The sequence below is a fragment of the Anguilla rostrata genome, chromosome 4 (genome assembly GCF_018555375.3).
Source record: "Anguilla rostrata isolate EN2019 chromosome 4, ASM1855537v3, whole genome shotgun sequence".
Lineage (NCBI taxonomy): Eukaryota > Metazoa > Chordata > Actinopteri > Anguilliformes > Anguillidae > Anguilla > Anguilla rostrata.
In genome coordinates, this window is record NC_057936.1 from 35,527,209 (window position 1) to 35,544,931 (window position 17,723).

At 45.6% G+C, this 17,723-nt stretch overlaps 1 protein-coding gene across 2 annotated transcripts in view; it reads right to left on the minus strand.

Annotated features, from left to right (window-relative positions):
* waca (WW domain containing adaptor with coiled-coil a) overlaps positions 1-17,723 on the minus strand; it is a 36,760-nt gene that overhangs the window by 5,138 nt on the left and 13,899 nt on the right. For both annotated transcript variants that reach the window (XM_064332401.1, XM_064332402.1), the window contains exons 5-9: positions 12,909-13,024; positions 12,668-12,783; positions 4,415-4,657; positions 2,091-2,213; positions 1,219-1,367 (exon numbers count right to left, since the gene is read on the minus strand). In XM_064332401.1, coding sequence (XP_064188471.1) covers positions 1,219-1,367; positions 2,091-2,213; positions 4,415-4,657; positions 12,668-12,783; positions 12,909-13,024 — 747 coding nt within the window. The remainder of the gene's footprint in view (positions 1-1,218; positions 1,368-2,090; positions 2,214-4,414; positions 4,658-12,667; positions 12,784-12,908; positions 13,025-17,723) is intronic.

Below are 17,723 nucleotides of genomic sequence, written 5' to 3' on the forward strand. Positions count from 1 at the left end.
ACTCCGAAACGCCCCTGCCAGCTGCTTGCTTTCACCTGCATCCGCGAGCCGCAAGAGTGGAGCGCTTACCCCCCCCCCCCCCATCGCGTGATACTTTGTGTGGGATGTTTGTGCACCAAACAAATATTTATTCTGTATCCAAAAATAAATGTGCCTTTAGCTTAGCCTCTGACAGACATAGTCTTTCTTTACTGAAATAGTATGCCTGCTCTTCGTCAATTAAACAAAATACATCACCTTGAGATTTTACAGTTGGGTTTCAGTCACTGTAGCAGAAACAGGCTGAACAGATTTACAACATCATTTGAACATAAATTCCCCAATACCTGGTTATTTTTTAAGGTTTAAAACAAACAAACAAGTACTAGTAACTGATAAGCTGCAACCAGCAACAGGTTTACATGGAGGTTGCAACGTTCCATTTTAAAATGTCAAAAGGACTAATTCCAGACCGCTTTCTTATCATCACTCTATCAAAGCCGTGGTCGGCAGTACTTCTCGGAATCTAGTCCAAAAGCGCACAGGTACACACACAGCATGTATATTAGTTCGCTGTGTCTCACTCAGTTATCAGTGTCAGTACTGCATGTTCGTGCATGTGCAGCTCAACTTAAGCATTTTAGACAATCAGACCGATCTACAGAGGCCGACACACACCCACACAGAGTGGTTTATACTAGGTGCTGGTCGCAGCAAAAAAAAAAACGAAAACATTTTTGAAAAATGGATTCAGCCCAACCTTAAAGAGCAACATCACAATTGTTTAGCAATGACCCATCAGCTCTTATTATACTTCCTGCATGCTAGCAATGATTTCGTGACCAGTATCCCTTAGACATGTGTAAACCTTAAAAAAAACATAAAATGCAGACCAATAAATGGGATCAGCCTCAATTAATGGGAAAACATTTCAGAAAGAACATGAGTCCAATGTGTGAAGAGCAAGTGAATTTCACCATAGGAAACGAACGGACTGAACTGTGACAAGCGTTTCTGTACGATACCCAAAACGACCAACCGCAAAGGTGTACGCAACCAAACGATCGCGGCATTGTCAGCCGGCTCGGCAGGGGGTTCGTGTTTTCAGGTTGACTCAAACAAGTCCACGCCGAACGCAGCCCGGCCGACCGCGGGCTCACCAGCGAGGGGTCGGGTTCAAGGTTCACGCTGGTGAACCGCTCGCCCTTACCGCCCGAGGGTCGCAGGCGAGGGCCTCACCTTCGGCTGCGAGGACACGGGAGGCGTGCTCAGCATGGGCTTCAGAGGGACAGCGTTGGTCTGCGGCGTGCTTATCCTCGGCGACACGTACGATCTCGGCGACGAGGCGTCCGACGTTAAGGACATTGGGGACTGGTTGGATTGCTGGGCTGTTTTTTTTTTTTTTGTAGGGGGGATAGACAAATGAGATGCACAAATGAGAAGACATCCAACGTGCAGCAGTCTGCTGAAAAACCACCCGCATCCTGCATTTTACTGGTACAGCATCTCACACTAGGAGCACTGACCCACAGTCAGCTTTTACTGCACGTTCCATCCTCACCCTTTACGAGCTAAAAGGCAGAACTGATCTGAGACCATGTTTGTGAATATGAGCCCTGAGCTGCAATCATTTTTAAAACAAGACGCACAACATCTAAATGAAATTTACACTTTTAAGTCCAAAATTCTGGATGACTGATGGAACTGTTTCCCAATGACAGCTACACTGCTTGGCTGATTAATTAACAGAGGTTCATTTAACTAGCTGCTGCTAGGCTGCAGCGCCTACCTCAGTGAGGACATTATAAAGTAATATCTAGCACACAGGAAATGCAAATAAAAATGAAGACAGACAGCATGACGCACAGGCATGCCATCTGACACCTTTCAACCCACGTGAAATGATCAACCATGAGTTTCAACATATCAGGAGTACATTAAACGAAGCTCCTAAAAACGCAGCTGTTCAAAGAACGTCAACATATCACATTTTCAAATGTAGTTTTGGATTGGGAGGAGGAGGGGGGGGGACTCCATTAAAACTCCCTGATGCACAGTAATCAAAAGGTTCTGTAACTTTAAAAGGTAAAGGGCATCGATCGCGGCCGTACCTTGTGTGGACAGCTGAGCAGCTTGGGAAAGCAAAGTAGTGAGGTTGAAAGCAGATGGTCCGGCCGTGAGAATCTTATGAAGCACAGACTGTAATGAAGCTTGTGTGACAGCAGCTGTGAGGACTGGAGGGGGAGAAGAACAAAACAAGAGATACAGTGAGGGACAGGCTTCACGGGGCCAAATGACAAAAACACAACCAAGAGATACAGTGAGGGACAGGCTTCACAGGGTCAAATGACAAAAACACAACCAAGAGATACAGTGAGGGACAGGCTTCACAGGGCCAAATGACAAAAACACAAACAAGAGATACAGTGAGGGACAGGCTTCACAGGGCCAAATGACAAAAACACAAACAAGAGATACAGTGAGGGACAGGCTTCACAGGGTCAAACAGCTTAACTTCACGTGGCCTACAGGTCTGCTGGACACTCCATCACCCTATACAAGCCTGAGCTTTAGCTGCAGTGCTTTGCGCAGACTGAAATACAGAGGTACACCTGTGCGTTGCACAGGAGGCTAATTTACATTATTGGAGCATGTGCAGGAAAATGATGCAGAAGTAGGTTACAGAGCTTCCAGTCAAGGAGGGGGGATGCGAGGTGAACTGGTGTGCGAATCAGGAGGGAACCCTCTGTTCCTTGTTCCACTTCATTTACTGGGGAACGGGCCTTGCCCCTTGGCTTCTTTAAAAGGCCTACGCCTGCCGTTTCTCTGCACGGCTGTAGGCTGAGGAGCACATGGGTGTAACGAGCAGGCTAGTTCCACAGCTAACAGTTCCTCAACCCACTGAAGGCCCGTGACCCTGAGCTGATCTTGTTATACACTGCGCTGAGCTTAGGCTGACCCTTTAAGACACTCAGCAGATGACAGTGCTAATATGCTACAGTACCGGACCCCACATCAGACAACAGCACCCACAAGCTACAAAACACTGTATTCATGCACTACAGAACCTGCCCAAACCAGTAAACAGCACCAACACACTACAAAACCTGCACAAACCAGCAAACAGCACCAACACACTACAGAACCAGCCCATACCAGTAAACAGCAGCAACACACTACAGAACCAGCCCATACCAGTAAACAGCAGCAACACACTACAGAACCTGCCCATACCAGTAAACAGCAGCAACACACTACAGAACCTGCCCATACCAGTAAACAGCAGCAACACACTACAGAACCTGCCCATACCAGTAAACAGCACCAACACACTACAGAACCTGCCCAAACCAGTAAACAGCACCAACACACTACAGAACCTGCCCATACTAGTAAACAACACCAACACACTACAGAACCTGCCCATATTAAACAGCAGCAACACACTATAAAACCTGCATATACCAGCAAACAGCACCAACACACTACAGAACGTGCACATACCAGTAAACAGCACCAACACACTACAGAACCTACACATACCAGCAAACAGCACCAACACACTACAGAACAAAAGCAGTCAGAAATCTGCACGTTCAAAACACAGGCAATTAACCAGCATTCTAAAACTGATATCATTAATCTAGGACATTACAGTTCAAAGTTAACAAGCATTTTCAATAACAGTCCAGGCAGTAGTACACACACAAAAAAATAAATAACCAAAAACAATATTTTCAGAGGCCATTTGTTTTTTTAATAAAGTGACTCTGAAGCCTACAGACATGCAACAAACCACAATAAGCTGATGTGTTCAACATAAACAGTGCCAGCATGGCAAACATGAACAAAGCTGTAGTGGCAGCTCATTCATAAGTACCGCTTCTCTCTCAAAAAAAAAAAAAAAAAAAGCACACATGCTTTTGTGCATTAGTAACACCAGGTAACAGTGCAGGTAACAATGGCAGTGATGAGCGAGCCTACATTTCAGAAAGCTAAGTTTGTTAGCTTGCCAAGTATTTCGTAATGAGGCATCAAACTCTTACAGGTGTTGCTTACATCACAATAGGCCACTTCCTGGCAATGTAATAATTTTCAGCTTTCATTTGATCAGCGCGCTGGTTCCATTTACACAACAGAGAAGCGTGCAACTCGAGACCTACTCATCAATCACTCCTGCTGCTGTGGGTGGCCAGAGAGTCCACGCGCACGTGCGTTTTGCACGCGTTTCACATTTATGCCACGTTAATGTGAGCCAAGCCCTTTCCAAGCTCGCTTTACACTCTGAATGTACAAATCTACGCAGGTTTTAAGAATCAACACACATCCCTCAGCTTGAAATGGATCAGTACACCTCCACAATCAAGGAAGAAAAGCCCCGTGTTTGTTTTCGAAGACACGGACCAGGGTAGAGCGCGCGGGGAGGCGTCCTTACCCTCGTTGATTTTGGACATGTCCACGCTGGCGTTGTTGAGGGGCAGGGTGGCCTGCAGGGCCGGGAGCAGCTGCCTCAGCAGGTTGGGGTCGTGGAGCAGGGGCGGGGCGGGGGACTGGAGGACGGGGGACACCGGTACCGTGGAGGCCGACGAGCCCTGCGTGCTGGGGGGGTTGTGGCCCGGGGCCGAGGAGGACTGGGGCGTGCAGGACAGCGTCGCGGGCTTCTCCGCCGGAGCAGACTCTGCGGGAGAGGGAGAGAGAGTGAGAGATAGAGAGGGTGAGAGATAGAGAGAAGGTAAGAGAGAGAGAGAGGGAGAGTGAGAGTGTGAGAGAGAGAGAGAGAGAGAGAGAGAGGGAGAGTGAGTGAGAGAGAGGGAGGGTAAGGGAGAGAGAGAGGGAGAGTGAGTGAGAGACAGAGAGAGAGAGAGAGAGGGAGAGTGAGTGAGAGAGAGGGAGCTACTCGGTATTCCGCCCGGGAACATGCACGAGTGTGCGGCTCTGGGGAGGCTTCTGAAAAACAGAGCCGCAGGGAAACCCCGCCCCTGACTCCCAGCAGTCACCTCCCAGCCAGTCCATACGAGGATCCCCCGCTTTCAGACAGAGACCAGCCCAGCCCTGCACTGCCCAGGAACAATACAGACCCCCAGCGGTCTAAATGACAAACCAGAGGGCAGCTGCTCTGACCTGACCCCTGAGCTCACCGTTCCTACACAGCGTTCAAACGGTACAGCCCTGCATACTGCCCAACGAAACGGCACAAACACCATCAGCACAGACGGTACCGCACTTTGCAGGAACAGAGTGGAAATGCGACAGAAATTGGCCTACATCGGTGTAAACGCCGAGCGGCTCCTTTAGCTTTTAGCCTCAATCGCCTCGGCGTCTGTGTGGCTTTAGACCTGCAGGCCGATACGCTGTTAACTCTGCCTCAGTGGAGCCCGGCCGCCCAATTACCTCCGCAAATTGTTCCGGGGTCCACAGATGCACCACAATTAACTGAGGGTCAGACCAGCTCAGTGATAAACTGGCTGTGAGTGAAGGGATGCTAGTGCTCCATGTTCCAGAATCCCATCCTGATTCGTAAGGATTAACTGTCCCTGAGGAAGAAAGGGTTTCAGTGAGCATGGTACTCCCCATCACTGCACGACAGCAAGCCGTCGAGCTGCTGCAACTATAAATCACTGGGGAGTAGGGTTGGACTGATAATAGAATGGACAAATATGTCGATTTGTCATCAAAAGTTTCACACTCCATGGTAATGAATATTGGACTGACGTGTCAGTCCTCAGCGGTCTAAACCTCTTAAAATGAGGACATGGACCCTAAAAGGCAGCCCTACTGGTGTCCTCCAGTAGGAGATTGCAGTGATGGGCCTGTATCTGGTGCAGGGTAATAGCACGTAGCTAATAACTGCAGCACTGGACTACAAAGTGAAATGCAGCCCTTAAACTACACAGAGCACAATCCAGCAGACGTATGGGCCTACAGTTATGACTCAGCATTCAAAACTCTGCTCGTGTGCGCGGATGAGCGCGGCGGTCCTGGATGTGAATCGTCTGCGGCCGGCTGAGGCTGGCAGCCCTGCAGGGAGGTGAGTGACCGCCGCGATGACCGGGGAAGGAGGGGTCTCGCCTGGACGCCCGCGCCTCATTGGCCACCGCCCCCCTCGCTGGACCCCCTCGGGCCGGTCAGGCCCGTGCAATCTGCCTGCAGAAGCTGCACATAACGTGCTCTCTGACTATCTCTGCGCGTCCTTAAGCCGGGGACGGTAAGTGAAAAGCCATGGTTCGGCACAACAGCACTTTCACTCCAAAACAGACAGGTGCCCGCAGCATTACTGTCAGTAATACTGTACTGTATTACTGTTTTTTACATTTTTAAACGGGAAGTACATCACAGCCTCTTCAGTCTCAGTTTTTTGGTAAACAGTTCTTTAGCATGCATCAGCTAGAGATCAGCTTCACAAATCTCATCCTTGACTGAAGTAGCCATGAAAATGCACAACAAAAAAAGAAACGGCTCTTAGTTGACCGGGCACAACTTCTGCATGCACTGCTAGTGAACAGTGCAAAAAAAGCAGTGGCTAGCTATTTCAGAGAATGGGTATGCTAGCGTCTGCAAGTACAGAGGTTGCAGCAATGGGTCTTTCTCACATTGAAAATTTTAAAAATTACCAACAATGAGGATTTAACACTATTAAAGAGGGACAAAGAAGTATCTTAAAATGGAGGGAGGCGGAGGCAAACAGCCTGAGTCCATGAGAATCACGGACAGCTCATGTTGCTCAGACTCATAACAGCAACAGGATGGGGACAGCAATGCAACACCCTCCTGCCTTCTGACACAGTGAGAGCTGCCAGGCAGACATCACTGCCGCTGACCGCAGGCGAATCCCGCCACGTCCCGCCCCCCTTCCTGTTACTTAGTCAAGCTTTCAAATATCAATTCCACTGCGATTATTCTATACTCACCTTTTACTTCCTTACTCTTTTTTAAAATAAAGTCAAACTGCCGGTAGTCAATAGCAGATTCAGCAATATTCTGCTGATGGATAGCCTTTTATATGCCATTGAAATATAGTGAAATATAGGATTTAAAGCCAATGATGAAAGGGAAATCTGTTATCAGGGCAAGGGAAGATACTGCTCACCTGTTTTCAGTAGAAGTGGACAGTACCATTATCATGGAGCACTGTTGTTCCAGCAGCACTTTAGCAAACAATTCAGCTCAACATCACTTTTTGTGCAACCGACCCAGTGTTTCTTGCTAGCTCTATATTAGGTGTGAATTACCCTTTTTCACCTCAATACATAAACGCAAACCCATCGGTTATATTTATTTGAGGTTATGCAAACACAGGATCAATGCTGTGTGAACAACTTAAGACTCGGCTTCTGAAGACAGTGAAAATGAGTGAAGAAAGATAAGTCAATAGATAGGAAACTTGAAAAAGATGTTGGTCAAAAGCAATGAACAGTTGTCTGCTAGTGTGCCTGCTGGACAACTTGCTTCTGAATTTGTCATAATGTATTTAGCAAGCAAGCTAGCAAAATAAACTCCTTAATGCCACACAAGTAACTAAACTCCATTATTTTATATATGCACAACTCTGAGAGTTTTGTGAGGTGAGAGTGCACTCTTCCACTTTTGACCCATAGCTGATACTTTGTATTTTTCACCTTTCATGAATGACGGCATGTTGCTCTTCAACCGCCCTGTGCAAGCTGAGTCCCTTGTGAAGGTGCGCAAGGTAACTGGGGACTGCGAGAGCAGACTCCCACTCGCAAATCAAGAATACTCAACGGGATTAGCCAACTGAGGTTGTTGTGCCAACTGGTGACAAGGTCTGCCTGCAGTTAGCCATCAAAGGTCCTCGGTACTGAAGAGAGACCAGAGTCCACAATATGAATCCTGCAACAATGACCGGGGCAATAAGGGAACGGTCTGGTCCTTATGGCGTTCACCATTTCCTTCAGCTCTTCATCCGAAAGATGCTTTAGATTTGACATCGGAAAACTCCACCACTCTCCTGCCTCACATTTTTGAGTGCTGACCAGCTGGCTCGCTAGCGCACACCACCGTGTTTCACACACACTAGACACTCAAAACTCAAACATAGGACTGTGTCACTGACTGAATGACTTCCCTGAGACCGCAGATGCTACATACCTCACCTACACCCAAAAGTACATCGGGCACCAGTCAGTGACCTAGGCTTGAACCCCAGGCTACACACTACACAGCCACAGTACTTCCAGCAGAAGAATTGCGGAAATGCAGTGATGTGAAAATGTTGCAGGATAATCCACCACGGGTAAGGACCAGGTCTCAGCACCAGAACACCGTGGGGATTAAATGTGCCGTGTGTACTCCAATTCATCATCATAGACCGATCTACAGTGTTCCCTGCAGTGCTCAAAAATAAAAACATTTCAATACACAGCCATCAAAATGGATGCATCTCCTCAGGCACAGATACGTGAAACTCAATTAGGGACTAAAGGAAGGATGAATGCACCAGCTAATGCAATTCATGATCTCCAAATCTCCACAGCAATGCAGAGCTGCGTTCCTCCTGGCCCAGACCACATGACCGAGGGAAGTCAGCTCATCACAGGTCTCTCTCTCTGACAGATCTCTCACAGATCTGTCTGCAGGCAGCCACACGGAGTCCCGCCCCCCACAGCCGCAGTCTGCTGCTCCAGGAAAGCGCTGCAGCCATTTATGTGGGCAAATATCAGCCATTTTTCCTTTATCATGTAGTGGACGGAATGTGTCTATGTGGAAAAAACTCAAAACCAACAAATTCATGAAGAAGGAACGAGTGGCATTGGTACTGCACAGACAGAAACACTGAACTGCAGTCGTTTTGCATTGGCAGGAAAAGTGTATCATGTAGTAGGCTGCTTTCCAGTGGATGGCATCAGAACATCCAAAAGTTTTACCAGTTTGGGGCGATCCCATTCACAGGGTAGGCCTAGTGTATATAGTTTAATCCTATAACAACCAATCCGTGACACACAAATGATTATCAATATATATACTGATAAATTTCAAATGAAAATACTGGCTGTAGACTAGCTGAGAAACATATCAAATAGCCCATAACAATAATAATACTCAGAGTAAGTCTACATTTTGCCCCACAAGCGCTGTTTTTTTTTTTTTTTTTTTTTTTGCCAATTTAGGCAGAAACTTACTCATGCATAGAAAAGAACAAACATAATCCCTCCACTGCATTCAACCACACAACCTCATAACCTCATATAAATACCATCAGAGCAGGATTAAGAAATAGAAACCGAATTCAAAATAAAACTTTCCTTAGGCCCACTGCACATTATAGGCTACTCCGGTACAACTCAACTACATTTACAGCCCTGGTCTCAAACTAACAACTAAAATGGGGGGGGGGGGGGAGCAGGATGGGTGTGCAGGATGTGACATCACCTGTGTGGGCACCTATACATTACATCTCAAAAGTGAAAGTGTACGAATAGCAAAACATAACACCTAAAATACAGCAACGTGCCGATCAATATTCAATATATCAATATTTTACGACATCCCTAAGAGAGACATCCCTAAAATTCCAATCACAGTTTTCACCAACATCTCACAAACAGCTTTCAGAACTGAATACTGCGCATTACTGCACTAACCTGTCTGGCTATCTAGCAGCTGCTCTGTTCACACGACCCAGGCCTATGCAGTATTTCACCAGCTCGATAGCAAACACACATGACAGGCCCCGTAACTGCCATCGGAACAAGCTGGTGTCAAATACTGCAGAAGAACTACTAAAGCAGGCCGAGAGAAAAACAAAGACGTATAGGCTACACAAAGTGTTGGGGAGGTATGATACCGTTCGTTCACTAGCCAAAGAAGCAAGCTAAGGTCTCCAAATTATAATCATAACAGCCAATGGCCTGTCATATTTTAATGTGCATGTACACCAGAAGAGAGTGGATTTCTTCCCAATACATTATCAGGAATACATAGTCTAACTTTAAGGAGTGCTTTCAATCTGCATTCTGTGTTCGCATTACTGCCTGCAGACAGTTTAAGTAAAATTTTTTAATGTTTGTGGCTGATTTTGTGCACCAAAGAAAAAATACCAATACCAAACAACGCAATATATATATATATATATATATATATATATGTTATGTTTTGGCACATAGTGATACAGAAGATGAAACACTGCAGTTAAATCATAATGACCCACTGAAATTCCAGTACGTTACTGATCATAGCCTCTGTATACAACTTTTTTCAGTTTGAATAAACACATTTAAATGAATAACCCATTTCATTAGTGGATTGCAACTAATAACTGTTTTTTCACCACAGAGAATAAGGCTGAGGTATGATTAAACGCACATACGCACCCAAACCCGGAATATTTACTAATTGGGCCATTTCGGTTGGCTGTTCATTTCTCAGATCATGATGGAATGTGATAATTTATGTTGATTTCTTCGTATAATTAAAATTCCATAATCAGCAGGCTGCTTGCATCTGCATCCAGCTCCCTTTAATCCACACGCTGAAGCAGGGCCAGCCCTTGGTGCGCAGGGACCTGCCCTCCGGCCGTGGTAAACTGGTAAATGCGCGCTCTCTCGTGGACAGCGCAGTACACAATGTGTACTCAGCCAAGTTCATCTGAGCAGCGGCCAAGTAGGTCTCAGGGAAATCCACTCTACTGCATTCCTATACAGCTGACTCTGCTTGCAATAGAACAGAACGGCCCCATTTTTAAATTTATGAATCTACATGAATTACCGCATTTGATCTCTTTCATAATTATTATAAGCAGTAGGCTATTGTTTATAGGGCGGTTTCGCACATCGTCATCAAACGGGTGTCAAAATTTCATTGGAGCATCACACAAAGGAATTTGATAGGTTAGGTTTTACACCCGAACAGAGATTTGTAAGCGAAGATATTTGCCAACGCGGTACCATCAAGAGAACCAGTAACAGATAACCGAACACCCGTTTATTCCTCATTATATCTCCTTTCAGTTTCTTCCAAAAGAAACGGGTAGGAAAATAGCACCAGTTTCCACAAAACAGGTGGGGGCAGTGCACAAAATTCACAGAGAGAAATGTTTGAATGATTTGAACAAATTTGACTAATAATCTCGCTGAACCGTTAGTTTTCAAATGAATGACAAAATCTCATTCAAACATTCCATTCAGCAAGTTCACAAAGTGAGTAGTACTGCTGTTTTTTTTTTGTGTGTGTCTTGGCGAGCCAGAAATATGCTTCACAGCTAATCTGACCAATGAGGCCAACGAAATGTCAATTCCTGACATCAGCCATTATCCCAGTGGTGTTCTTTTCAGTAGGGCAGTGGAGGGCAGACAAAACCGACTGTCATGACTGGACAAGGTCCAGAGAAATGCTTCTGCAAAAAGGCCTTTTTACACATGATCAGTTTTGATTCTCTAAGTCCTGTTCCCAAAAACCTGCAATTACAGAGGTAGCTGAACCTACTCGGGCAGCCCAGACTGGTATATGTCATCTACACCAGCAACTTGAGCTCAGGCAGCAAGTCAAACATTTCCCCCTTCCTGTGTGCAAAAAGCATGCTTTTTAACTGTATAAAGTACCCCTACAATTATTACAGTTGGTTTAATGATGATGAAATATGACTTTTTCAAATCAAGTAAAACTGCAATGAAAACGACCAGGAAGTGAACTCTCCATTTAAGACTATCCTTGCTTACTTGAAAGCAGCCTTGGAAATGATATGTCAAGGGTACTGTGCCAAGTGAACAAGGTGGTGTCATCTTCATCCGTTTTCAATCGTCCAAATGGACCAAGTAAAACAAATCCTCCAAAATGGAAGCAGTATCCTATACAAAGCAACTTTTTTTACAAGGACAATGCAAAATGATTTAGAATAGTATTACATACTTATGCAACAGGTAAGATAATTTAAAAAGACATTTTAAATGACAGTTTGACGCTACCTCTACAAGTCTGGCAGGCTATGACAGACCTGGTGACCAAAACGAAAATGACAAGACTCGCATAACCGATTATGAAAATAATTGGTTAATTAGAGCAAAGGGTCACAGCAAAGCAAAGTCACGCAGGCACAGAAAATGTTTTGTCTGCAGCCAGACGGACCCGGCTGTTACAGGGCGGTGTCTCTTGCAAACGAAAACAACCCGCTGCTCATGTGCTACTTAAGTCATCACCAATTTGAACTAAATCTCAATGAATTAAGCTTTCCCGTTTTGAGGCAACCAACTGCACACTAAACATAAGCCACTTAGCTTCCTTTAGAAACAGACTAAGCCACGTCCATGTAGTAGGAAATCTGTTGTTCCACCTGATTAACCCCAAAAGCACCCAACCAGTTAAATAAATCCTAGAATGTTATTAGGGATATGTTGCCCTTTCTTCACTAATTAGTGATAGCAGATAGCAGAAAAGAGGAGTCCGGTCCGACTCTGGGTCAGGAGCGCTCCAGTGCGGGCTTTGCTTGTATGTTACTACATCTCCGCCCCCTGGCAGACAGTCACAGCTTCATCCAGTCCGCCTCATCAACCTCACAGGTGAACTGCCGTTCCTGGATCAAATTCTCAAAAAGATCCTAAATCACTAAGGGGAAATAGATGGAGTAACGGAGCCCGCTCAACCAAACCCATCCCTTGAAGCAAGAATAAAAGGCAGCCCCAAAACCCCCACCAGTCTGCGCAGTATGAAATCCCTCTGGCCCGCATCTTGTACTTACTCACGCCGGTGAAGCCGCTGGTGGTGGTCGCCTGCATGGCCTCCCGCCTGTAATCCCTGTCTTTGGGGAAACTGTTGACGACCGCCAGCTTGGTCGCCTCCTTCTGCCTCTGCTCTCTGAGGACCACAGGAGGAAAAACAGAGAGAGGACCAACACAATCAGCCCATGCACCCTTCAACCACGAGACTGCATTTCACTGGAATTTCCCTTTTAGCTTCATTTGCCGAGAGACGTGAAATACCTCTCCAGCCACTCTTTGGGTTTCTCCCACTGCGACACCTCCGTCCTGCAGTTGTAATAGTATTTCTTCCCAGAAGAGCTAATGTGTTCAGACCAGTCATCTGCGGGCTCATAAGGCTGTGGAACAAAAAGGTGTTGGTTGGAAAAGAAAAATCTCTACATACACAAAACCAAAATGTTGAACAAGGGGGAAAAAACAAGACTGAGACAGATCAAATGTGATGCAAGAGCTTGCAATTTGGAGATCTATGCAGACGGATTCGGGTTAGAATTCACTGCCTCGGTCGTCGCCGCAAAAGTGAGCAGACAAGGGAAAAAAGGAACACGTGGCCCAACGCTTCTGTCCTACATTAGGAAACACTGCAGAACAGTTCATGAAAAGTTAAGTAGGGGTGCACAGGGAGTCAGTTTCCCAGTTAACACCCACGGCTCCCTCTAACCTCAGGTATAAATCTGTTCCTGTTCCCAAAATGAAATGGAAAACATGCTGCTAATTAAAACCTAGCCTGTGAGATGGAATGCCCAGCCCCGATGCTTGTGCAAAGTAAAATTAGGTGCATTTATTACTCTCCCCATTCCTCCAGAGCAGATGCCCCATTTTTACAGATTAATAATTTCACACTTTTGAGGCGAGTGCTTGCATTTTTAAAGCCACAAATTTATTAGTTATTGCTGTTTTTCTGGAGGGCCAGAGATGCTTCTAATGTTCAAAAAACCTCTGAAATACGGAATACACCGAGCACATCAAACCCACAGTTCCACAAAAATTCATCCAATTTCTATATAAAATTATACTGTGATGCATGAGGACGTATTTCAAATCCCATATAAACCTATGAGTGGGCCAGCTCAGGTGCCCAAAGCACTGAAACAAAGTGCACACGGTGACATGCTGTAGACCTGTCTCGAGCATCAAGCATAAACAAGGTTAAGCAAAAAACAGACAGACAGACCAGGGTGCTTGCACCACAGCATCAAATCAGCAGGAAAAGGCAGACTGTGCTGATTAAGCTGGTGTAAGGTGCTACTTTCAAATTAAACTACTCCAGACAGACTACATGAACCCATTTCTAAACCAGCAAATACTGAAATAACAACCTCCTGTACCTCGCTCTCTCAAAAGAACAGCGCTGATGACTGGTGTCTTTGCACAGTACAGCATGTGCCAAACCAACGGGTTTGAACAGAAACCCTTGTTTTGGTCACCCATTTCAGCCCCCTACCCACTCCCGTTACTTAACATGAGCCTGTAGGGTTCATGGACCAGTGGCACCATCCTCTGTGTCAACAATCAAACCCTCACACTTCAAAGGATATAGATGTCTTCAAAGGAAATGGATGCTTTTCTCAAAATATTTTCTTCCTGTAAACCAGGGCTGCAATGCGCTAGGCCTAGACGATCCCAGTAAGCAAACTGAGTAAAGATCCCACTGGTTCTCAGAGAGTAAACCTTACAAATCGAACGCTTCATTAATGCACAAAATTAATGATTGTGGGTGATGCAAATTAATGGTTGTGGGTCCTTGCAGTAATGTCCCCGGAATAAACGTCGGCAGAGACTGGCAGATAACCTGTTGAGGAAGGCATCGCCACCCGTGACATCACCCAGGAGAATTTCAGCCAGGAGGATCAATCAAAATGTATTTAAATTGTGAATTTCACAAACAATTGTCATTGTCACAATATGCTTCACAGACAACCCTGGCCTAAGCCCCCAAAGGAGCAAGCCTAAAGCAAGTGCCAAGGAAAAACTCCCTGTAAAGGACAGGAAGAAACCTAGGAAGGAACCCATCCTCCTCCGGCTGGCTCAGGATTCAGCTTTGTGACATGGTCAGTCAATGTTCACGTTGATCAAATTACTGGCAGCTAACTGACAATCCTGAGGTAGCGGCTCAGGTTATGGGCGGGGCGGGTGGTGATGGTGGGGAACAGCAGGCGGCAACAGAAGTGGGCAGGGTGGAGGTTGAGATGAAAGAGGGGCCGGACTGCAGCAGTGGGGAAGCCCATACGCCCCCATCTTACTGCACAGTTATGACCTCTCAGGAGGAAAGGACCAGCCGCAGGCTGAGGACAGGCATGCTAGCATCAGCCCTCCCAAAGTGACTGCAACAACTGACTAATTGGGCCTACGTGACATTCCAAGGTTTGAGGAAAAAGAAAAAAAAAACTAATGAAAAACACGCAGGTGGACTAATAGAAGAAAACTTGATTCTCAAAAGGAAGGAAAATGAAGTACAGCCTCTTTGGTCTCAGTTTTTTGGTAAACAGTTCTTTAGCATGCATCAGCTAGAGATCAGCTTCACAAATCTCATCCTTGACTAAAGAGGCACACTACTCCAAACAGAAAGCGGCAACTGTCTAGTTTCAGACAACTGCCATCTAAGAAGTTCCTTCTCGAATACCTTTCCATTTGGCTGGTTGTAATTATGTCCAGGAAGAGTAAGCCAGTCATTTATATTCATATTAGTGAAAGCAGAGGGGCGTTATTTATCATGTAATTCAGAATTCTTAGGAAACAAAGCAGCAGCCCTCGTGGATTTTAAACAATGTGTCCCTGCACTCTGTATCGAATGCAGTACTTTTGAAGATGTCACCAGATTCACTGGATTAGCCACTGCTGGGAAATGCTAACGGAGAAGCGTGCGATTCAAAGCCCACGCCCCCGGAATGCAACGCACCATATGCCGCCTTTATTACGGAGCGCAAAAAGCTTGGCTTTAAAATGAGCCTGGCTCTTTCAATTACCCAGGTTCATTTGATCATCCGCCCCCAGCCTCCTTCAGCAGTTCTGCACGTAAAAGAACATTGCCTTCCATGAAAATTTCTTGAACGGCGATGGCGGAATAAAAAAAGAAAAAGTCTGCCTCAAATGCATTTTGCAACTTTCGAGCAAAGGAGGAGGACTGTGCCAGCGTGGGCCGGCGGTCCGTGACTGCGGCGGTGCGGGGCGGCGTTCCGCGGGCCGCGCGGCGCGTTCGGCGACAGGCATGGGGGGGCGCTCTCAGAGGAGCCGCGTGAGAGCAGTCTGACGAGAGAACGACAGCCAGTATCACGGGGCCACAGTACTGCAGACGCCCAGCTTAACGGGACTCTCTGGACCATGATGCCACAGACTACGGGGGTGAAGGTGAGGGAAGAAGGGTGCTGAATAACTGGATACACCGTTATCCTCTTTGGGTTCATACTGTGTCCCCTTTAACCCATCTGCAGGGAGGAGAAAATCCAAGCCAAGATACGGGTCATGAAAATCCAGTGCAAACATCTCATTCACGCATCATGTTTCCAATACGCCATTTGTACTTGGCCACCTAAATTAAACTGTCAAAATAAAGAATGTGCTGGGCTTCTGAACTCCAGGCTTTCTGCAATAATATTTAGATGTTAACGGTCTTGGCTTTACGCAGATTCCAACAATGCAACCGATCGCCATCGTTATAAATGCAGTGTCACAGCGGCTCGAAAGCAGCCTTGAGTATTCAAAATTCAGAATCAATTTGAGCCACCACAAGATTTTGATCGCAATGATATAACATCACTGCAACAGTTTAGGATTAAACCAAACATCTTGGTTCTCTTTGAAACTGGCAGTCACCTCCCATGACATAGCACCTACATTAATGCCTTAAAATTGACAAACCAACTTCAGTTTTAAGCTGTGGAACAACACTGCAGTACAGCAGAAGCTTCAAGTACAAACAACTCAGGAAAAGGTTGTTTTTTTCAGAATCATGAAATACATGCAAGTTTGAAAGCAAAGTTAAAATACAGTTTTAAGTCAGAATGCTTTCATTCAGTGGCTATAAATCTTGGCCTAATAACTAACAGTGAAACAATGAAGTCGTAAGTGAAACCTTGTTAAAACGTACATTTTTATTCGTTATGACAGCTTTCCAAATTAGAACCTACATCTTCTACAAATTGATTAGTTTCAGGCCACTCCTCATATGAAACACTGCTGACTTTGTGTCCACGTTGTATTCTTTGGCAATAACACCAAGACACGATCTATTTTATCACGCCGCGTATTCCGATAACTCGGACAACGCATGTAGCATTGGCTCCCAAGCTACTCCGACGCTCAAATAATGAAGAGTGGGCGTGAGGTAATTAGCGTACGCGTGGAGAATAATAACTTTTCTGTTGTTGACAACTTGGCAAAACAATGCAATCAGTCTTGAACTCTCAAAAACAAAACCAAAAACAAAACTAATTACAAACGGAGTTGAAATGTCAAGAAGAAAGCTTCACGCCCGCTGCAAACACGAACAGCTACTGAACAAGAACAGCACCAGACGGACTCTCAGGGTGGACCGTGAGTCATGATGGTTCTTAAATACTTAAATGGGGAGCAACAGTCTGCTGATAAGCAAACAGCTTCTGATTACCCAGCTCAACACCTTCTAGCACTGTCACTGCTGTCTGTCAAACCAAGCAATGCATTACAACGGCCATTTCATGAATGCAGGTAGATGGCCTTTCTGTTTCGTTGATGCCACTCCCTCTGAAGCTCGCTCTGCTCAGAAACATGTTGATTTCAGATGAGACTCCACACTATTAGAGAGAGGTGCATTTCCAGTTTCTTTTTTTTTTATTCAATGGAAAGTATGACTCATTTCCATTTAACGTTCATTCTATTACATCACACTTATTATAACAAAAGCCAACGGGATCGTTTTTACAAACAAGATTTTGATTATTGTTAAAGTTAATTTCAGGTTCATACCTTGTTTGCCTGATTTGACTGGTTCTAACTGCCAGGTTCTACTGTATTTGGTTGAAAACACCTTCAGCTTCTCCACAACCTTCCCTCCGATGC